The sequence below is a fragment of the Talpa europaea genome (assembly GCF_964194135.1).
Source record: "Talpa europaea genome assembly, chromosome: 10".
Classification (NCBI taxonomy): Eukaryota; Metazoa; Chordata; class Mammalia; order Eulipotyphla; family Talpidae; genus Talpa; species Talpa europaea.
In genome coordinates this window covers 19,553,387-19,577,563 of record NC_140077.1, presented here as the reverse complement: position 1 = coordinate 19,577,563, position 24,177 = coordinate 19,553,387, and the positions used below count along the sequence as shown (strand labels likewise).

General features: G+C 40.9%; 1 protein-coding gene across 2 annotated transcripts in view; it reads right to left on the bottom strand.

Moving 5' to 3' along the window:
• ARMH3 (armadillo like helical domain containing 3) overlaps positions 1-24,177 on the bottom strand; it is a gene marked incomplete at its 3' end in the record, with an annotated part of 183,874 nt that overhangs the window by 25,345 nt on the left and 134,352 nt on the right. For both annotated transcript variants that reach the window (XM_084245906.1, XM_084245907.1), the window contains one exon: positions 4,833-4,911. In XM_084245906.1, coding sequence (XP_084102032.1) covers positions 4,833-4,911 — 79 coding nt within the window. The remainder of the gene's footprint in view (positions 1-4,832; positions 4,912-24,177) is intronic.

Genomic DNA, 24,177 nt, shown 5'->3' with positions numbered 1-24,177 from the left:
TTCAAGCCCTGCGCGAGCCACTTGGCTTCACTCTGGTAGCTGTGGCGAAAGCACTCATGCCTACCACCCACACCCTCTGCCGTTGTTCAATAATGACCAAGCACAATAAGGGCCAAAAAGTGCACAGCTGAAGTGTCGGGCTCCATGTTCCTCATAAAACTTGAAGTTCTTTTTTTTTTTTTAAAAGATTTATTTATTGGGCCTCCCCTGGTGGTGCAGGCGGTTGAGCGCGATGCTGTGAAGCTGTTCGCAGCCTCTGCAGCGCTGGTTTGATTCTAGCCGGTCAGCCGGCGAGGGTCCCACGTGGCGTGGCAAACCTCTCCTGTCGCGCCTACTGCTTCCCTCAGCAGTGTATTTCATCAGTCTGCCTGTTCTGTTCCCTGCTCTGTCTCTGGTGAATCCTCTCACCCTCCCACGCATCTGGCCTGTACGCTGGTTCTTGTATAACTAAATAAATAAATCTTAAAAAAAAAAGATTGATTTATTTATGCATACAAGAACTGGGGTACAGGCCAGAGGTACAGAGGGTGAGAGGATCCACCAGAGACAGAGTGGGGAACAGAACAGGAAGATGTGCTGAAATACACTGAAATCCCCAGCCAGGGATCGAACTCATGCTGCAGAGGCTGTGGATAGCTTCATAGTGCTGTGCCACCAGGGAGGCTCAATAAATAATTATTTTCTTAAAAAAAAAAAAAAAGCATTGGGCCTCCCCGGTGGCGCAGCAGTTGGCCGCTGGGCTGTGAAGCTGCCTGCAGCCTCTGCAGCGCAGGTTCAATCCCCAGCCGCCGGGTGAGGGTCCCACATGGCACGCAGACCTCTCCTGCTGTCGCTGCTCCCCTCAGCAGTGTACTTCGTCACTCTGCCTGTTCTGCTCTCTGCTCTGGCGAGTTCTCTCACCCTCCCCTGACTCTGATTGTACCCAGTGCTTGTATAAATAAATAAATAAATCTTTAAAAAAACAAAAACAAAACCAAAATTAAAAAAAAAAAGCATTTATAAAACTAAACAAATAGTGAACAGCCTAAAAGGAACTCAAGAACCTCAAGGGGCATTTTCAAAGATCTGATAGCACTGGGGGCATGAAAGTATGAGCTACTATTCAAAGCAGCTAAAGCTGGTGATTCTTTTTTTCTAAAAAAAAAAAAAATTATATTATTTATTTATGCACACAAGAGCTGGGGTGTAGGCCATAAGAGTGGGGGAGGAGGGGTGAGAGGATTCACCAGAGACAGAGTGGGGAGCAGAACAGGCAGATCTACTTACATACACTACTGAGAGGAGCACCTGGTGAGACAGGAGAGGTCTGCTGTGCCATGTGGGTCAGCTCCCTGGCTGGGGATAGAACTCATGCCATAGCAGCTGGCTGCGGATCGCTTTATAGTGCTGAGACTTAACCTCTTGTGCCACAGGGAGTCCCAAAGCTAGTGATTCTTTTTTTTTTTTTTTTAAAGGGGAGGGTCTCCCTTTTTTTTTTTTTTTAAATGGAGGCATGTTTTTATTCATTTATTTATTTGTTTGTTTGTTTGTTTTGTTTATACAAGCATTGGGTACAGTCAGAAGCGTGGGAGGGTGAGAGACTTCACCAGAGCCAGAGCGGGGAGCAGAGCAGGCAGAAGGACCGAAGTACACTGCTTAGGGGAGCAGCGGGCGGCAGGAGAGGTCTGCGCGCCATGTGGGACCCTCCTCCGGTGGCCGGGGAGCAGCCGCGGCAGAGGCTGCGGGCAGCTTCGCAACCCAGCGCTCAACCGCTGCGCCACCGGGGAGGCCCACCAAAGCTAGTGATTCTTAAGGAAGAAATTTGCAGGTTTGTGTCAAATACTGGTTGTAAATTTTGTGAATGATGGGCCCTCTTAAAGAAAAAAAGATATGTACATATTTTACACACAGTTCCAGAGTACTCAATAATTCTCTAAATAGTGTATGATTCCACTTGCATGAGATTCCTAGAGTCGTCAAATACAAGGAAACAGAAAGTAGAACAGCAGTTACCAGGGGCTGCAGGGAGGAGAGATGGGGGTAGATACTGTTTAATGGGCACAGAGTTTTAGTTTGGGAAGATGAAACGTTCTGTAGCTAGATGGTGGTGATGGGTGCACAACTACATGAAGGTACTTAATGCGAGTAAACTGTATACTTAGAAATGATTAAGATGGTAAATTTTATGTATATTTTACCATACACAAAAAGGAGTTAAATGAACAAACTTTACAATCAACTCCAGATAAATATGATACCTGTGTATTGATATAAAAATGCATGCAATTTATTATACCACAAAATGCACAGCCTTTCAGTCATGCTGAGGGTATTAAGTGATTAAACAGCTTTATCCTCCTTGAAGCCAGTGAGAATTAATAGGAAAAAAATGTCATTTATCTTTTGGACATCTGAAAAGAAACCCCAGTGTGAAACACTGAAACACTGGGCTTTTTAAATTTAGCAATAATGAATTTACAATCATCAAGTTGAAATGCCTCAAATAGAGGCTAGAATGTATCTAGGGGTTGTCAGAAATTAAAAAATCACCAGTCTCTTGCCAGAGAAAACGGCAGGCTGGGCAGGCAGATCTAGCAAAGAGTCCTCTCTTGTTTGCTATCTTATTAAGTGTTATAAATTCCAGTTAACTCCCATCCATGGTCTTTAGGTTTTATTTTAGGAGTACTTTAGAATCAACTTGGGGATTAAGTTCCTAATTTTTTTCTTTTTATTTAGTTTGCTGCTAACAACAGCAGGCCCTACTGCATCCCACAGCCAGCTCTTGGAGAAGGTGTGAATACACTTAACATTAAGTGATATTAGTATTAGTGTTCATAAGTGAAGAGAGAGAAGTGCTGCCACACATGATTCACAAAGCAGTCAAATATTTCTAATCTGATAGTGCTGAGAATAAAGCTAAGTATATCCTAATGCTGTCATTTAGCACCCTTCAAAGTCAGGGAAGAGAAGCAACAACTCTTTGGAGGGCAGTTTTGAAAACAGTATCACCCTTTCCTCCTCCCTAAGCAAGAAGATTGGTAAGATTGGTCAGGAGTGTGGGAGCAAGAACACATTTAGATTATTTACCACTGATTCCCCACTATCCAACCCCACACCTGTATAGGGGAGGCATATAATTATTTCTTGACTAAGTAAATAAATCTTTTGAGAGCTTCTATCCCTTCCAGATTCCCAAATAAGACCATGGATTCTCCCTCTACAGATCAATAAAAATAGCTTCATCTCTGATTTGTAGACTCTTTGAGAGGCACTTTCATCACTTCATTTAACTTTGAAAGAAGTTGGAGGAGGGTGAGGACACGTGCTTGCTAATCATCCCTTTCCAGATTGCCTTCAGCGCCAGAATGGATTTTTATTATTGGTCTGTGGCTGCAACTGCTGTAGAAAGATTTCAGCTTGACCTTCCCAAGCTGCTGGGGGATGAAAACTGCACGTGGCTGACAGGGAAAATGTGTCTTCTTTTTTTTTCCTTTAAAGCTTTTAAACTAACCACAGCTTACTGTGGTTGGAAAGTCACCCTTTCACTGTACAAAACTCAAGATGTTGAATTCATTTGCATAAAAATGATAGAGAAACACTGATCTAAACTGACCCAACAGGAAGAGTAGCATCTTGAAGCACCTCACAGAGGAACAGCAGCATCAAAAAATGGAACTCAGGACTGATCCACAGGCAGAAGAAGAAAAAAGAAAATGAAAGCCATTCATGAAAGCAGTTTAAATATGAGGATGGAGTCTCACAGCTGGCCTCACAAAAGAGAACAAATATGTCAAAAGGAACAACTGATAGACTAACAGTGTCCTATCCATCTGGCTGAGGAAAGAGCCACTGGAGAGAATACTGAGAAGTCTGTGTGTTAGGGAAAAAGGCTTGCTTGGTGCCTCATTGGGAGAGATGAATAGCTGAATAGCTTTCAGGAACATTGGAATACATGGGCACAGCATAGCTGTGAGCCAGCAAAAGGCTCAGAGAAGGTTACAACCATACACTGGCAAAGAAGGGAGAGCACAGCATATATTCTTTCTTTGTTTTGTTTTTTAATTAACTTGGAGTCTTTACCTAGATTCTCACCTCTGGAATACCCTGGCCCCTTCAACTGGGGAATAATGGGGGAAGAAGGAGGATTGTGTTAATAGGATATCTCATTTTGTGCTTTTGTACTTTTAGGACTCAAGAGTCTCATTCTGCAGCATCAAGTTCAATCCCATGCCATGTTAAAGCCCCATTTGTACTTTTATATAATACAGAGCCAAGTGCAAGCACTTTGGGAAAAGGGGAAATCAGGCCAGACTCAAGGAAAACAAACACACAACACTATCTGCATCTCCAACTTAGTCCACACCACAGAAAAATCTGCTCAAAAATAATTGCTCAAGGCAAACAGTACTCAATTACTAAGGAAAATCTGTACCAGCAAGGGCTCATGTTTTAAAGGGAAGCCAAACAGTCTTAAATTAAACTGAGCTCAAGAATTTTCTAACTGACTGTTTCATCCATTTCTAAGTTCTCCTTTCTTATTTTCAAAAATCAAATGATTCTCTGCCTAAAATGTTAAAAAGAAATGCCTTATCACCCACTTTAAAATAATAATTCACCAAATTTTCACCTACATATCTTCTATGTAATTAAACAACTCCCTCATATAACACAAAGCAGAAACCACCACTCTATTTAAAGTACTATCAACAAATCCCTTACTAATTCCTCTTAGCAGCCTGGCTTTTGCCACTCCCACTGGAAACTCAGTCACAGAATTCCTCTGCCATCAGAAAGACTGCAACTGCTTGATCTGAGCCACCAACTAGGTCACTATGGAGAGAGTAGAGGCTTACCTGCTCCTCTGACAGTTGGGATATGTGATTCACAGCAGCGTAGGATTCAATTTTGGGGTTAAAGTGGTTGATGATGGCTCTGAAACAAAGAATTAACATTAATATAGCACGAGATGGATAAATGAGTTAAAAAAAAAAAAAACAAGTATGTGAATCTTCTGGCTCAGAATACTAGAGTAAGGGAATGAGTATTAGAGGGCAACAATCCTCTTATCGAACATGAGGTCATATGGGGGTAAAATGGTAATTCTAAAATGGAAAGGGTTTAACGATCTGCTAGACAGAAGACAAAATCAAGCATCTCTGTTCTGCAAATGAACTAGGTAAAAGCCTCTAAACCCTACAAAAACAAAACACAAAGGTCCTTCATATAAGAAACAGGACCCAGGGGCCTTTCCACTAGGGGGCCCTGTGTTTCGGTCAGAAAGTAGCTTCCTCTGACTTGGGAGAACAGGACACTCAGTAAAACAAGACAAAAACAGTCTCTGAAGAAGTTGAGCTTTATTGAAGCTTAGCACCAATCTTCATACTTGTTTGCTAGTATTTAAAATCAAAATTTTATTTCCAGCTATTCAACCCAAAATCAGAGTATGGTTTCAAACACCCCCTTTTCCACCACTGCCTTCCACTCAAAGTCACCAAGTCTTATCAAACTTACCACTTAAAATTCTCTAAATTGGAAATAAGTTTCTAAGAAATCAATGCTTTAGTATAGTTCTGAGTCATGTCTTGTGTAGTGTAGCCCCTCCACTCCACTCTAATCTAAACCCTTTAGATTAGGGTTTAGTGTAAGTACATATTGCCACAAAATTTATTAGATCAGTGGGGAAAACAGACTTACTTTTCTAACAGAACAATTTCCAATATTATGTGTAGATATTTTCCCCTTTAGGAGATGAAGTTTAATACTCATTCTTGGACCTCCCTGGAAGCACAAGGGTTAAGTCTCAGCACTATGAAGCTATCAGCAGTCACTGCAGCACAAGTTACATCCACGGCCAAGGAGCTACCCACATGGCGCAGCAGACCTCTCCTGTCTCACCTGCTGTTCCCCTCAGCAGTGTATTTCTGTACATCTGCCTGTTCTGCTCCCCACTCTGTCTCTGATGAATTCTCTCATCCCCACACCTCTGGAGTACACATCCCAGTTCTTGCATGCATAAGTAAATCTATAAAAAAATACTCATTCTCACTGAGGGTGGGCTAGACTTAGTGACTTATTTTCAAAGGATAGAGAAACTAAAGAAACTTGGTGAATACCACCTTAACTAAGAGATGAAGGTGAACAATGCAAGTGATGTCATGTATTCCCTGGTAGGGTCTGATGAAAAGGACTTGACCTCTGTTGTTTACTTTCAAAAACCCCATGACCTCAATCTACTCATGAGAAAAACATCAGAAAGACCCAGGTTGGGGGTCACTTTATAGAATACCTGGCCAGTACACCTTAAGACTGTCAAGGTTGGGGCCTTCTTGGAGGCCTAGGGGTTAAGTCTCAGTGCTATCACCACTATGGCCTGAGTCTAGTCCCCAGCCAGGGAGCTAATCCACATGCCTCAGCAGACCACGCCTGTCTTGCCTGTTGTTTCCTTTAGCAGTGTATTTCAGTCAATCTGCCTGTTCTACTCTCCACTATCTCTGGTGAATTCTCTCATGCCCCGCACCTCTGGCCTATACCCCAGCTCTTCTATGAATAAATAAATAAAATAAATATAAAATAAAATAAAATAAAAAACATGGCTTGGAGTCCTAGTTTGGCTGATTGTTATTTGGAATAAATTGTGGCAAGCTATATGTCTCATTGAAGGAAAAAGTAGGAATAATACTTAACAACTTAACACTTAGCACAATACCTAGGATAGCACTTCTAGGCATACAATAAATATTTATTGAAACAGTGACTAAACAGTGAATTCTCACAATACTTATATAATACAGCAATGGCAAACATTTAGTGCATTTCCTGGCACACAGATGATAATAAATATTACATGAATGAATAAATCAAATAAGATAGAAATGGGTCAGGAGCAAGAGAAGAGTTCCAACAACTTATTTTTCCAGAAACTAACAAGAAGGGTAGAGATGTTATCTGTAAACTAACATGGTGGTTTGGTCTAAATCCAAAGTGGGTAGGAATTTGTGACACCGTGAGGGTGAAATATTCTTCTCACTTAGAAGGAGAGTGTGAACACATTTGCAGAGATAACCACAATTCAGGAGCAGGAAGGAAAACCTGGAGCCTAAACCCAATAAGAAGACCAGGGAGTTGGTGGCGCAGCGGTTGAGTGCTGGGTTGCGAGGCTGCTGGTAGCCTCTGCAACGCCAGTTCAATACCCGGCCACCAGCGAGGGTCCCACAAAAAAAAATAAATAAATAAATAAAAAGAAGACCAGGGAGAGGGACAGCTTTAAAGATGAACTGAGAATTCCACCAAACCTAGTAACTTAGAGTCCATTGGCAAAGTCAAAGCGTCTACCATTCAAGAGCAATAGGATTGAAGGAAAGGAAGTCCAATGGTCAAACGAATCTACTTTAGTCCTTAGGTATCATAAAAAAAAGAATCTGTATTTTGTAAATGTATCCATTTCATGTGTACGTTTTTGTGGGTATTTTTTTCCCCTTCAATTTTTTAGTAAACATTTAAAAAAGTGTTTTTTAAAAATTCTGAGTCAACTGAACTAGGGTTGTCTGGAGAACAGAGAACTTCAAGGTATCCTAGTGACACTGAAGGCAAAGATAAAAAGTTGGGACTACATCATATTAAAGAGCTTCTGTACAGCAAAAGAGACAGTAACCAAAACAAAGAGAAACCCCACCGACTGGGAGAACATTTTTGTACGCAACAGTAATGATAAAGGACTGATCACAAAAAACTACAAAGAGCTGAAGAGACTCAGCAAAAACAAAGTAAATAATCCAGTCAAAAAATGGCAGAAGAGCTAAAAAAGAAACTTCTCCAAAGAGGAAATGCAAATGGCCAACAGGCATATGAACAAATGTTCAACATCACTTGTAATCAGGGAAATGCAAATCAAAACTACAATGAGATACCATCTTACACCAGTGAGAATGGCACATATTAAAAAAACTAGCAATACCAAATGTTGGCGAGGTTGTGGAGAAAAAGGAACTCTGCTGCACTGTTGGTGGGAGTGCAAACTGGTCCAACCACTATGGAGAGCTGTGTGGAGATTCCTCAACCTACTAAAGATAGAGCTTCCATATGATCCAGCAATTCCACTCCTAGGTATTTACCCAAAGGACACAGAAACATCAATTCCAAAGGGCACCTGCACCCCTATGTTTATAGCAGCACTATTTACAATAGCTAAGCTATGGAAACAACCCAAATGCCAAAAAATAGATGACTGGATCAAGAAGATGTGGTACATATGCACAATGGAATATTACTCAGCAATCAAAAAAGATAAACTCATGCCTGCAGTTTGCAGCAACATGGATGGAGCTAGAAGGGATCATGCTCAGCGAAATAAGTCAGAAAGAAAAAGAAAAATACCGGATGGTCTCACTCATAGTAGGAATTTAGAAAACCTAAATAAGGGGCCAGGAAAAAGACTAATTAATACAAAGTAAAAATCAAAATCAACAAGCAACTATAAACCAGAGACACACTATGGGGGTGGGGTGGCGAGGAGAGGAAGGATTAGGGTCAAAATAAGGGGGGAGGTGCAATTGTATGGGGAATATAACCAAAATGAAAATGCATACATTGTGCAAAAATGAAAAATGATGTAAGAATTATATAAAATAAAATATTAAAAAAAAAATTTTTCCACCAGGCAAGTCAGGGGACTGTTTGGAAACCTGAGAGAGGAAAACAGTCTAAATCTAGTTAGCAATCTCTAACTTAGGACCCAGAAAGGGCACAGGGTATAGGCCTCTGCCTAAGTTTCCTTGCCACTATCTGTAAAATCTGAGTACTTACTTGATTTATTAGAGCAGGGCCTAGTCTTAATCAAGAGGTAAGAAAAATAGTCTGACACTGGCTGTTCTCCATCCACTCTTTTTTTTTTTTTAATGTCTAACCAATTGCTTTTTTTTTATTTTGCCTTTTTTTGCTTTATTTATTTATTTATTTTTGTGGTTTATTTTATTTTATATATTTTTACATCATTTTTCATTTTTGCATAATGTATGCATTTTCATCTTGGTTATATTCCCCATACAATTCCCACCCCCCTTATTTTGACCCTACTCCCTCCCCCTCACCCGTGTAGTGTGTCTCTGATTTATAGTTGCTTGTTGATTTTGATTTTTACTTTATTATAATTAGTCTTTTTCCTGGTCCCTTATTTAGCTTTTCTAAATTCCTGCTATGAGTAAGAGCATCTGGTATTTTTCTTTTTCTTTCTGGCTTATTTCGCTGAGCATGATCCTGTCTAGCTCCATCCATGTTGCTGCAAATTGCATGAGTTTATCTTTTTTGATTGCTGAGTAATATTCCATTGTGTATATGTACCACATCCTTTTTTTTTTATGTTAGAACAGTTTAGATTTATTGAAAAATTGGCAAGATAATACAGAAAATTTCCATATACCCCATGCTCGTTTTCCCATTATTAATGTTTTCCCATTTTAATGTCATTTATTTAATACAACGAATCAACCAATATTAATACATTATTATTGACTAAAGATCATACTTTATTTTAATCTTCACCTAATGTCTTTTTCTGCTCCAGTATCTTTCAAGAAAACACATTACGTCTACTGGTCTTCTTAGATTCCTCTTGCCTGTAATTTCTCAGACTTTTCCTATTTTTCGATTACCTTGACAGTTTTGGGAAATACTGGTTGAGATTTTGTAGACTATTTCTTCATTAGAATTAATTTTTTTTTCTCATGATTAAATTGAGGTTAGTTATGAGACTTTAAAGGAAAATCCCAGAGGGGACATGCCATTTTCATCATATTGTATCAAAAGTACATTCTTTTTTTTTTTCTTGCTATAATTATATCTATTTATTTTTTAACTTTTTTTATTTAAATATTTTATTTTATATAATTCTTACATCTTTTTTCATCTTTGCACAATGTATGCATTTTCATTTTGGTTATATTCCCCATACAATTGCACCTCCCCCCTTATTTTGACTCTAGTCTTTCCTTTCCCCGCTGCTCCCCCCCCCATAGTGTGTCTCTGGTTTATAGTTGCTTGTTGATTTTTACTTTGTATTAATTAGTCTTTTTCCCGGTCTCTTATTTAGGTTTTCTAAATTCCTGCTATGAGTGAGACCATCCGGTATTTTTCTTTTTCTTTCTGACTTATTTCGCTGAGCATGATCCCTTCTAGCTCCATCCATGTTGCTGCAAACTGCAGGCATGAGTTTATCTTTTTGATTGCTGAGTAATATTCCATTGTGCATATGTACCACATCTTCTTGATCCAGTCATCTATTTTTTGGCATTTGGGTTGTTTCCATAGCTTAGCTATTGTAAATGATGCTGCTATAAACATAGGGGTGCAGGGCCTCCCCGGTGGCGCAGCAGTTGAGCACTGGTTTGCGAAGCTGCACGCAGCCTCTGCAGCGCAGGTTCAATCCCTGGCCTCCAGGGGAGGGTCCCACATGGCGCGCAGACCTCTCCTGCCGCCCGCTGCTCCCCTCAGCAGTGTACTTCGGTCCTTCTGCCTGCTCTGCTCCCCGCTCTGGCTCTGGTGAATTCTCTCACCCTCCCGCACTTCTGACTGTACCCAGTGCTTGTATAAATAAATAAATTAAATAAATAAACAAATAAATAAATAAATCTTAAAAAAAATAAACATAGGGGTGCAGGTGCCCTTTGGAATTAATGTTTCTGTGTCCTTTGGGTAAATACCTAGGAGTGGAATTGCTGGATCATATGGAAGCTCTATCTTTAGTAGGTTGAGGAATCTCCACACAGCTCTCCATAGTGGTTGGACCAGTTTGCACTCCCACCAACAGTGCAGCAGAGTTCCTTTTTCTCCACAACCTCGCCAACATTTGGTATTGCTAGTTTTTTTAATATGTGCCATTCTCACTGGTGTAAGATGGTATCTCATTGTAGTTTTGATTTGCATTTCCCTGATTACAAGTGATGTTGAACATTTGTTCATATGCCTGTTGGCCATTTGCATTTCCTCTTTGGAGAAGTTTCTTTTTTAGCTCTTCTGCCATTTTTTGACTGGATTATTTACTTTGTTTTTGCTGAGTCTCTTCAGCTCTTTGTAGTTTTTTGTGATCAGTCCTTTATCATTACTGTTGCGTACAAAAATGTTCTCCCAGTCGGTGGGGTTTCTCTTTGTTTTGGTTACTGTCTCTTTTGCTGTACAGAAGCTCTTTAATATGATGTAGTCCCAGCTTTTTATCTTTGCCTTCACTATCACTGCTTTGGGTGATGAGCCATCCCTTTTATTATTGAAATAAAAAAAATCAAATACTTGGGAATAAACCTAACAAAAGAGGTAAAGGACCTATACAAAGAAAACTATAAAACACTGTTAAAAGAAATAGGAGAAGACACAAAGAAATGGAAAGACATTCCCTGCTCATGGATTGGAAGAATTAACATTATCAAAATGGCCATCCTACCAGATGCAATTTACAGATTCAATGCTATTCCAATAAAAATTTCAGTGACAGGGCCTCCCCAGTGGCACAGTGGTTGAGTGCTGGGTTGCGAAGCTGCCCGCAGCCTCTGCAGTGCCAGTTCGATCCCCAGATGCTCCCCGGCCACTGGAGGAGGGTCCCACATGGCGCGCAGACCTCTCCTGCCGCCTGCTGCTCCCATCAGCAGTGTACTTCAATCCTTCTGCCTGCTCTGCTCCCCGCTCTGGCTCTGGTGAATTCTCTTGCCCTCCCATGCTTCTGACTGTACCCAGTGCTTGTATAAATCAATCAATCAATCAATCAATCAATCAATCAATCTTGTATAAATAAATAAATAAATCTTAAAAAAAAATGTCAGTGACATTCTTCAAAGAAATGGAACAAATATTGATGAAATTCATATGGAGCCACCCAAAACCCCAAATAGCCAAAGCTCTCCTGAAAAAAAAAAAAAAAAAAAAAAGAGAAGGGAATGGAGGCATCACATGCCCAGATTTCAAACTATACTACAAAGCCATAATCATCAAAACTGCATGGTAGTGGAACAAGAACAGACACACGGACCAATGGAACCAAATAGAAAATCGAGAAATAAGCCCACAGATTTACGGTAAACTAATCTTTGACAAAGGAGAAAAGAAAATTTGTTCAATTAATGGTCCTGGGGAAACTGGGTTGCTACATGCAAAAGAAAGAAGCTTGACTACTGCCTCATACCATGCACAAAAACCAACTCAAAATGGATTAAAGAACTAGACATAAAACCAGAAACCATAAAATATATAGAAGGCAATATAGGCGAAACACTATACCTCCATCCACTCTTTGACAAGGAATTAGAGAGGGTTTGGAAGTTTCCCATTAAGGTTCTCAGAACTTCATACTGTTGAAAGAGTAATATGTTCTGAGATAGCAAAGAAATGTCAAAACAGTGAAACCAGGCTAAGTCAGCCCTCAATGAGTGACATATGTCTTTGTAGTGACTGAAATACCCTTTCCTTCCCAGGAAGTTTGGAGGCTACCAGGGTTCACCTGGGTTGTGATTCCACACTATCCCACCAGGCCATAGTCTGAGACTAGGACTCAAACCTGACTCTCAGTGGGAGAAAGATAAGGTACCAAATTTAAGGATGAGGAAGGTATGAGTGGACAATGAGTGTGAAAACACATCCATTATGAAAAGATTAAGGCTCCCTTTGGGAATAATCTTTTCAACAAATGGTGTTGAGACAACTAAATACCTACAAAAGAATGAAGTTGAACTTCTACCTCATGCCATACATAAAATTAACTCAAAATGGATCACAGATCTAAATATAAGATCTAAAAACTGTAAGATTCTTAAAAAACAATATAAAAGTAAATTTTCATCACCTTGGGTTAGGCAATGATTTCTTAGATAGGACACCAAAAGCACAAGTGACAAAGAAAAAGTAGGTATCATATGTGAATAAGTTGTTTACAAAAAGAAAAATGGTTAAGCCCTGTTGAATCCAATAGTTCTTGAGTAAGCAGCTTTCTCCAGCAACCAATTTCACAAAAAATTCACAGATCTCAAGGTGTTTCACTAAGTAACTTTTCTAGAGTTTGTTGATGCCAGCCATGCTGGCAGCAGGAGGAAAAGGAGCTCACTGGGTCATTGACTAATTTGTAAATCACAGCAGGTGGAGCTTGAGCTTCTAGAGAGACCTCTGTGACACAGTACTACAAATGGCGGAGAGGTGCATAAGACTGGCACTTCCTGGAAGGCATATGTGCAGGGCGGACCAATCCCACCTTGAGATAAGAAAAGTTCAATTCCTGGTTATATACTTATCTTTAGATTAAAAGGTCTGCATTTGGCAGAGAATGTCTACATTGAGGTTGAACAAAGAACTCTGGAATAAATGTTGGGGGAAGTTCTCTTATTCTCAACACTCCTGACCTTTTTTTCTCTTGGGAGGGGAAGGGTGATAGGAGAAACAGCTTAAGTTACCTACATTACTTAGAGCTACCCATCCAGGAATAGGAAGAGGGCTTAAAGAAATAAGGAAATGAAGAGGAGTCTGGAAGAAGAACTTAGTGAGGAAAGGGAATATAATTTCTAACCAAACCTCCAGCTTTCCTCAAACTGAAATTAAATGCTCCATGAGAGCAGGAACAAAAATTTTTTTTTTTATTTTTTATTTTTAAAGATTTATTTATTTATTTATACAAGCACTGGGTACAGTCAGAAGCATGGGAGGGTGAGAGAATTCACCAGAGCCAGAGCGGGGAGCAGAGCAGGCAGAAGGACCGAAGTACACTGCTGAGGGGAGCAGCGGGCGGCAGGAGAGGTCTGCGCGCCATGTGGGACCCTCCTCCGGTGGCCGGGGAGCAGCCGGGGATGGAATCAGTGCTGCAGAGGCTGCGGGCAGCTTCGCAACCCAGCGCTCAACCGCTGCGCCACCAGGGAGGCCCGGAACAAAATTTATTTTGCTCACCAATATATTCTCAGGTGTTTAGCAAAAATGCCTAGCACACGGAGAGATTCAACTTTTATTTATTTATTATTTATTTATACAAACACTGGGTACAGTCAGAAGCATGGGAGGGTGAGAGAATTCACCAGAGCCAGAGCGGGGAACAGAACAAGCCAGGAGGACGAAGTATACTGCTGAGGGGAGCAGCAGGCGACAGGAGAGGTCTGTGCGCCATGTGGGACCCTCGCCTGGTGGCCGGGGATCAAACTGGCACTGCAGAGGCTGCGGGCAGCTTTGCAACCCAGCGCTCAATCGCTGCGCCACCAGGGAGGCCCTTTATTTATTATTTTAAGGATTGATTTATTTATGCACACAAGAGCTGGGGTACAGGCCAGATGTGCAGGGTGTGAGAGGATGCACCAGAGATGGAGCAGGGAACAGAACAGGCAGATTGACTGAAATGCACTGCTGAGGGCAGCAGTTGGCGAGGCAGGAGAGGTCCACTGTGCCATGTGGGTTAGCTCTCTGACAGGGAATCGAATTCGTTCTGCAGCGTCTGTGGATAGCTTTATAGTGCTGAGGCTTAACCCCCTGCATCACCAGGGAGGCCCCTAGATTCAATTTTTAAAACTGAATGAATACATGAAAATCTAAGGCTTTATCCAGTCTCACCACAAGTAAGAGGTCCACGATCAGGGTCAACCTCTGAAAGTATAACAGAGAGAAAAGATGGCTCATGCATGTTTTGTTCCAAAACAGGAACAAAAGTTGTCATTGAAGAGAGTCAAGTTTTCTCTTTCCCTTAAGTCAGGCCAGGAAGAAAGAGAAAAACTTTCTGGCATTTCTTAAAGTTATCTAGTATCTTCTAAAAGTAAGCCTAAGTTTTGGTTTGTTTATTTGGGGGGTGGTGGTTGAGGAGTGGGAGAGTACATTATACTTTGGTACTGGGTCTGTTAATGCCACTGAATTAGAAAGTCTCAAGGGGTAAAGAGAAAAGAAATAGACAATGTCATAGTAAAGAGAAACTGCTAAAGCCAGCCATGGTGAGGGATGGCTCTGCAACCAAAGCACCTTTAAGGGCAGGAATCTGGGCCATCCTCCAATGCAACTGTCAACTTCTGACTGTTGAAGACAGGGGTCACTTATACAAACTGAAGCAAAGTGAAGTGGACAGATGGAACAGCAAGGCTGAGCTGCGAACTGGCTGGGGAATTCTTGGTCCATTTTTAACTTATTCTCTCTGACTCATGACTCTGCAAGTAGCTTTCTTTTCCCCAGTGTTGGGTGCATGATGGCTGAGACACATAGTTCATGCCCAACTTATCCAAGAAATGCATGGGCATGTTACTTAACAATGTAGGCGAAGTAGTTCAAGAGAAAATGTGGCTTTTTCCTCATATCCAATGTGAATCTAAAGTAAATCCCCCCAAAATGCAATTGCCCACAATCCCAGCTATCTCCCTTAGACAGAAGCATCTAAAAAGGTCTTTGTGAAACAATAAATAAATAAAATTTATTCATCCAGGAGCCCAAAACAGTGATTATTTCCTTTCTGAGATACTCAAGGGAAACAGGGTGTTCTCTAAAACCTGCTGTGTAAATCCTAAAGGCAGGAAGGGGGAAAAAAAGGCAAAGGTTATTTACAGGAGAAGCTTCTGTAGCTCTTATTCTAAGGAAAAAGGGAACATAACTTGTACATTCAAGATGGTACATTCTGGGAAGAATCTTAAATGCTTCACCGTAAAATTATTCCTATAGGGTAATCAGACTTACATTAAAGAGTCTAATACTGAAGCCTGATTAAAAACAAATATGGGGCCTCCCCGGTGGTGCAGTGGTTGAGTGCTGGGTTGCGAAGCTGCCCGCGGCCTCTGCGGCGCCGGTTCGATCCCCGGCTGCTCCCCGGCCACCAGAGGAGGGTCCCACATGGCGTGCAGACCTCTCCTGCCTCCCGCTGCTCCCCTCAGCAGTGTACTTCAGTCCTTCTGCCTGCTCTGCTCCCCACTCTGGCTCTGGTGGATTCTCTCACCCTCCCACGCTTCTGACTGTACCCAGTGCTTGTATAAACAAAAACCAAACAAACAAATAAATAAATAAATAAAACATGCCTCTATAAAAAATAAAAAAATAAAAAGTTTAAAAAAAATACTAAATAAGATGAAGAGTTTGCTTCATAATGGTGAGGATTCAGTTTACAGTGAAGAAATGGCTATCAATATATGTTCACCTTATAACACAAACTTCAAAAAACACAAGGAGAAATAGACAGAAATACAGTGATCAGGGAAACTCAATACTTTACTCTCAAGAACAGATCCAAAGAACAAAAAATAAATAAATAAATAAATAAATAAAAACAAATATGACTCTTAAGTTCTAACCCCATAACAGTAATAGCCTTGGGCCTCCCCAGTGGCACAGCGGGTTGAGCGCCGCACTATGAAGCTGTCCGCAGCCTCTGCAGTGCTGGTTCCATCCCGGCCGGCTGGTGAGAATCCCAAATGGTGTGGCAGACCTCTCCTGTCATGCCCGCTGCTCCCCTCAGCAGTGTATTTCTGTCGTCTGCCTGTTCTGCTCCCGTTTCTGTCTCTGGTGAATCCTCTCACCCTCCCGTGCCTCTAGCCTGTACCCCAGCTCTTGTATAAAAATAAATAAATCTTAAAAAAAAAAAAGTGATAGCCCTCTAGTTTCAAGTACTTGCTAACAAAGCACACCTCAAAATCATACTATTTGATTTGTTTTTCTCCATATGGAATGTCACCTTCACTACTAAAAAGCCTAAAGCTTATTTTCCTTAAAGGCCCAGGTAAGACATCATTGCTTCCCTGAACAATGTGGTATATATAATGTAAAAAGCAAGGCTTTATGGGCTACAGGTTAAAATCCTGATTCCTCTACTTCTAGGCTGTGTAATCTTGGACAAGAGACCAACCTCTCTGAGTACCATCAGTTCCTCCATCTGGTTAAGATTTCCTTTCCAAAGGTTTCCTCTGTGTTTTCCTAGATATCATCTAACTTGTCCTAAAAGGTTTTTTCCCACCCAACCAGTTACTCCTTTCCGAGACCCCAAATAAGCAGTTCAGAGACCTAAATTTCAAAGTATAGTCTCAGATATCTGGGACGAAACACAAGAAAACCATCATTCATAATTCCTTCTTCCTGGGAAATCTACAAATATACAGGTAAAAGAGTACTTCCGAGAAGGAATGAAATATGACTGAACAGTTTGTGGCCGTGGTTTAAACAGTTTGCCTGAGGTTGAGTTATTTAATTTTAGACTCACATTTCTTTCACCTTCAGGATTGCCTTACATACTTCCATTTCATGCAGCAATAAGCTTCCTTCTTCATGGAGTCAATGAATCTTCAACCCATCCAATTCAACAACGACAACAAAAAAGCAATTTCCCTTGATGCCTGTTAACAGCAGTGCATTACAAGCCTCAGAGACTCTGCTGATTAACATTAAACAAAATGAAACCTCAAATAAGAATACCTTCTAACATTTTCACTTTGAAAACTATCTAGTCAAAACTTCAGCAACTGACCTGTTAGGGTTGTTCCTCTAACTTAACCCCCATGCACTAGGTCTTACTTTTCAGAATCAACGGCACAACAGAATCAACCTTACTATATAGAAAGTCATTTTGATAACCATCAGGAAGGATGAGCTAGCTATTGGCCAGTGCTATAGTCCTTAGAAGGACTATAAAATTGCTTGCTTTAGCCAAGGATCCAACTATATAAAGTGGCCTAATTACTAAAGAGTAGTTGATTTGTGCACACAAATTCATTGGTTGGAGAGGGTGGGACAGAGGATGTATATTATGACTACATTACAGTAATCCTCATTTTAATCTCATTTTGGGTCAACATTCTTCTTGATTTCTAGGTGAGAAACAAGTGTCACACCAAGAACACCATTCACCTATTGGATGACATTATCATCCAGGTTCTTCACTGGACAAATGAAGGTTCACAACTCATTAAAATGGAGGAAAAAGTTACTGTGTATGAAATGTATGTCCTCATGCTTGAGGGGCAGCTGCCTCATTTTCTGAAGCTCTGTGCATGATTACAGCTTTTTGGCCTATTTTGGCAGCCTGGGCTTTCTACCTTGATGCATGACTTTGTCCAACTAGGGTTCTACCTCATCAGCTGCTGGAAATTAAGCAATTGGCTATAGCTACTTTGTTTGAAAAATGAGCTAATTTCTACTTACTATGGCCTCAAACCACAGATTTAAGCCAAGTGAGATGCCATGGGCTTTATGCTTTGGCTAAATTATCTCCTGTAGCACTGTAAAGGAGTAAAAGAATGTAAAAGAGGAATGAATTCCTTCCTTCTTTAGATACCAGCCTGACTTTTTTTTTCACTGTTTTCATAATCACAATGAATGTAAGTGAAGAAGAATGAACCACCGGAGTTGAAGGAACTTCATGGAGTTGACTCCATGAAGAAGGAAGCTTATAAGTCAAATGATTCCCTACTTTCCTATGATCATTTCCCTTCAGAAATGTCTACTCTTTACTAAGCTTTCTCTCAATAAATGAACAGAGGAAACAAAACAAAACTTTTCAAGGGATAAAACACCTTTCCAGGTTAGCCTATCCCTCCTTGCTCAGATCCACAACTTTATACTTCAGATTCCCTTACTAACTCCAGTGGCAGGCCAGGAGTTGATGGCAGAGTCTGATAGCTTTTGCAGCAAGTTTGGCTGTGGATTCCCTATCTCCAAAAGCAAGGTCCTTTACACTATCAGAAACATCTAGTAAATATAAAGGAACAAAACAGGCCATGTGAAAATGTCTAGTAGATTTTCTGTCCCAATACAGACAACAAGAAAATCCTCATACGGACTTAGGAAGACTTCTGAAGCAGTGAAAATCAGTTCAAAACCCCAAGAAATGATCTAGTTTTAATTTTTTTTTTAGATTTTATTTATACAAGAACTGGGGTACAGGTCAGAGGCACAGGAGGGTGAGAGAATTCACCAGAGACAAAGTAGGGAGCAAAACAGGCAGATGACTGAAGACAATGCTGAGGGGAGCAGCGGGCGAGGTAGGAGAGGTCTGCCACGCCATGTGGGTTTTTCCCTGGCCAGCTGGGAATGGAACCAGCACTGCAGAGGCTGCGGACAGCTTCACAGTGCAGCGCTCAAACCCCTGCACCACCGGAGAGGCCTTATCTAGTTATAATTAATGAGCATTCCAATCCCTTGAATGTGAGCTGAGGACTTTATAAAAAACTGGCATAGGGTCTCCCTAGTGCCCTGGGGGTTAAGTCTTAGCACTACCACCACAATGGCCTGAGTTCAATCCCCAGCCAGGGAGCTAACCCACATATGACACAGCAGACTTCTCCTGCGTCACCCACTACTCCTCTCAGCAGTGTCCTTCAGTAGATCTGCTTGTTCTGCTCCCCACTCTATATCTGGTGAATCCTCTCCTCTCCCACCTCTGGCCTACATCCCAGTTCTTCTATACAAAAATAAATAATTATATATATATATATATAATATATCTCTTAAAAATTGGCATAATTAAAAACATGAAATATCTTAATTACACCTCATTTTCATTAGCCCAATTAATCAATTTATTATGACATTTAATTTTTTTTTAAATTTTATTGTTATATTCCCCATACAATTGCAGCCCGCCCCCGCCCCCCTAAAAGTGTCTCTGGTTCATAGTTTTTTGTTGATTTTGATTTTCACTTTCTTATAGTTATTCATTTTCCTGGTCCCTTATTTAAGTTTTCTAGATTCCTGCTATGAGTGAGACCATCCGGTATTTTTCTTTTTCTTTTTGGCTTATTTCGCTGAGCATGATCCCTTCCAGCGCCATCCATGTTGCTGCAAATTGCATGTGTTTATCTTTTTTGAATGCTGAGTAATATTCCATGGTATATATGTACCACATCTTCTTGATCCAGTCATCTATTTTTGGGCATTTGGGTTGTTTCCAAAGCTTAGCTATTGTAAGCAGTGCTGCTATAAACATAGGGGTGCAGGTGTTCTTTGGAATTGATGTTTCTGTGTCCTTTGGGTAAATACCTAGGAGTGGAATTGCTGGATCATATGGAAGCTCTATGTTTAGTAGGTCCAGAAATCTCCACACAGCTTTCCACAGTGGTTGGACCAGTTTGCACTCCCACCAACAGTGCAGAAGAGTTCCTTTTTCTCCACACCCTCGCCAGCATTTGTTGTTGCTAGTTTTTTTAATATGTGCCATTCTCACTGGTGTAAGATGGTATCTCATGGTAGTTTTGATTTGCATTTCCCTGATGGCAAGTGATGTTGAACATTTTTTCATATGCCTGTTGGCCATTTGCATTTCCTCTTCAGAGAAGTTTCTTTTTAGCTCTTCTGCCCATTTTTTGATTGGATTATTTTCTTTGTTGTTGTTGAGTCTCATCAGCTCTTTGCAGATTTTTGTGATCAGTCCTTTATCATTAGTGTTGGGTGCAAAAATGTTCTCCCAGTTGGTGGGGTTTCTCTTTGTTTTTGTTATTGTCTCTTTTGCTGTGCAGAAGCTCTTTAATTTGATGTAGTCCCAGCTGTTTATCTTTGCCTTCACTATCACTGCTTTGGGTGATGTGTCTGTAAAGATGTCTTTGATGTGCAGATCACGTAGTGTTTCGCCTATATTTCCTTCTATATATTTTATGGTTTCAGGTCTTATGTCTAGTTCTTTAATCCATTTTGAGTTGATTTTTGTGTATGGTGTGAGGTAGTGGTCAAGCTTCATTCTTTTGCATGCAGCGACCCAGTTTTCCCAGCACCATTTATTGAACAAACTTTCTTTGCTCCAATGCATAGTCTTTGCTCCTTTGTCAAAGATTAGTTGACCATAAATCTGTGGGTTTATTTCTGGATTTTCTATTCGATTCCATTGGTCTGTATATGACATTTAATTTTTAAGCAGGGATGTGGGGGGAGCAGAAGGGAAAAAAACAAACTAGCAATCAACTCTCTTTGCTAGGCTTCCTTTCCTGTCATTTCAAAAATAGAGGGAAATTATTTCAGTGGGGCACATGCTAGAGAGAGAAAAAAATGTTCTGTGGATCCCATACTAGTTAAGAGAAAAACAGGCACAAGATAACAAACTAAATAGGAAGAGCCAGGCATATACCTCAGTGGTGGATGAGGAATGGGAACCTCATGTGGACAGAGGAAGAAGGCGGCATCAAGATTTCTGGGAGATCAAACAGGGCCATATGGGCATCACACTGGAAAAGAGTAGTCCTGATGTTCATACACAGCAGGGAGGGGATGGTGGCCACATGGATCACACACTAGTTTTCAAGTACTCCAAGAATGAAATTAAAAGACATGGAAAGAGGTTTATACTCTATCCCAGGGGGACCTTTTAGAACTCCTCAGGAAAGGCAATCAGTGAGTCTGCCAAAGTAATTAAGCAAGTGAACATTTACCATAAAACCCACATCAGTTAAGTGAACAGAGATGAATCTTATTACGGTGCATTGTCAGCTCTGAGCCTGCAGGTGCTCACCACTGAGATGCTGGCCCTGGCTGCTGGCCCGCCCACTGTGACGGAAAGCTTTACGCTCTCATTGGCTAGAGAAAAAAGCCTTGTGAGGATAGCTGTGGAAGAAAGCAGGGGAACTGGATAGCACTTTGGTTAGTAGGGTAAGAAGAAAGTGATAGTTTATTACATCATGAATAAACAATCCATTCAAAGTACTAAATCATTCTGAGTGAGGTTGACCATATCTCACTGAAAAAGGAAAAAGTTAAAACTTCACCGTAACATACTTTCTCCACAAGAAAAGAAGTATTACTGAGGAGTGAGACTTTTCAATGTTCATGGAAGCCTCAATATCAGTTTTATTAATGAGTCCACTCCAAAGCTAAAGGGTCAGATTTTCAACAACATAGTATCTATTAATGAGCAAAACCAACTGTTTGCTAGAGGAAATGGGTATTTATCAATTATCCTAAGATTTATAAATGGTACCTGAAACACCTTTAGGCCCTATTTTTTTCTACAGACAACTGTGAGTCAAAATGAAAACTTCAAACTGACTAAATGGCAGCTTATTAAGTCAGAGACCCAGAAAGCTTCTATTCAACAGAAACCCTCACAAGGAGAAAGTTTTAAGAGTACCTAGGGCCTCCCCAGTGGCGCAGTGGGTTGAGCGTAGCACTGTGAAGCTGTCCGCAGCCTCTGTAGTGCGGGTTCGATTTCCTGGCCAGCCAGGGAGATACTCACATGGCACGGCAGACCTCTCCTGTTTCGCCCACTGCTTCCCTCATCAGTGCTTTCAGTCCTTCTGCCTGTTCTGCTCCCCCCTCTTTCTCTAGGGAATCCTCTCACCCTCTGACCTGTACCCCAGCTCTTGTATAAATAAACAAATCTTTAAAAAAAGAGTACCTGAAGCGACAAATTAAAAAATTATATAACACATTTTAAATACTCATCGAAGACCCATATATCTATCACTCAGAGGAGTAGGTAAGTGCAGATTTTCAGGGAAGGCCCGGTAGGAATTAATTCATCTCTAACTTATTACAGAGAGGAGATCCTAAAGGCACTGCTGACAGACTTGACCACCCAAGTGAAGAAATGACACAGGATGGGCCTGGGACTGAAACTGCTGTTGGAGGTCTCACAGTCCATGCATGTACAAGCACTCACACATTTGAGCTTTTCTCTAGGCCTAGCATAAGAGCAAATGAAAAGCTGTGGTGGAAAGTGATTTGCAACTTTAATTCTGCCATAGCCCTTTGTTTGCAAAGCGCTTGCAGTTTTCTTATAAAGGCAGTGGGGAGATTAGATGACTACTCAGAAAGAAGCAGTGTTGCCCAGGAGAGGACTTAATGGGAGGATAAATTTGGGGCCCGATTCTTTGACAGCACCTTCAGTAACAGCTAGTAAAGCAGGGGGTGAGAGTGAGCTGCAAACATTCATCATAATAGTACAACAAGATGAAGGTCTTTAGGGGAGAGTCTGAAATTCTAGAGTAAGAAAATGAAGCCCATGTGGAGGGTGAAGCGGTTGGTTCTAGCGGATTGTCTCTATAGGAGACTGGGTGTAATTGTTTTATGCTCACGAAGAAGTTATTAGCTGCTTTTTCTCCAATATACCAGAAGTAGTGCTAAGTTTTCCCCTTTCTGAAAAAGATGATGCTACCAAAAGAAGAAATGTAGTCTTGAAGTGATTCCAGAACTTTGTTTATCCTATAAGTACCACTGTAGAGAGAACTTCTGTATTTTCTTCTCCCTTACTCTGCAAATTGATTGCCTTCTCACATAGTCAAGGAAAACTTGATCCTTAGAATAAAGTCCTATGGTATCTGAGGCAAAGGATTTATTAGCAGTTTGTGGCTCCTGATAGTTCCATTTGTTTAACAAATATGTGAATACCTTCTGGGCAATCGGGGAAATGGATGACATTTGATCCCAGATGGCAAAGAATTTACAGGTTAAAGAAAGAGACACACACCACAGACATTTTCATTATGACGTGATAAGAGTAAAAAAAGGGTAGTCACACTGCTTGTCCTCATAGCTGTCCCTTTATCCGTGGCCTCTAGGCTCAGGTGTGCACACTTATGCATGCCCCCCACCCATGCTCCAGGTGTCCACAATCAGACAGGCTAGCCCCACACCCATGCTCCCAAAACCTTCTGTATCAACACAATCAAGGCTGCAGATGATAGCCACAAAAGCTAGTGGCATAAAAAGCCAGATTAATTCACTTATCCTACAGATGGGAACACAGAGAAAGGGTATTTAGCCCAGTCAGGGGCTTAGGAAAAGGCACCTTGAAGGAAATAGTGTTTAAGCAGAAGGCTGGTACATCAATTAATTTAATCAGGCAAGGAAACATGAGAATGTATTGGCATGCTTTTAAAACAGGGAAGGAGACCAATACCCATTTTTTTAAAAAACTAAATCAGACTAAAGAAACCTTACTAGTTAATTAAATTAGATCAAACATTCAATAAACAGCTAGCCACATTTTCCCAGTAAACCAAAGAGAATAGTTATGGCTTCCTTTCCCTTCTCCAGGGTCTTATTTTATGGTTTTTTTCCAGCTAAGGAGTAGCAGGATACCTTTGTACATGAAAGCCATTAAACCTTTGCCTGCTGGGGTCTTGTACGCACCTTTTTGCTTAGTGTTGATTCAAGATACTTGTGGAGATAGCTATGGCAGGTTCTGTGCCTCCTCTCACCTAAACTAAATGTAAATGTTGAAGGCAGGTCTTTCAATCTCCTATGGGAGTGCAAGGATCTCAGCTGTGCTGTGCCCACTCTCTTTAGTGTATCAGTCTCCAGCTGGTG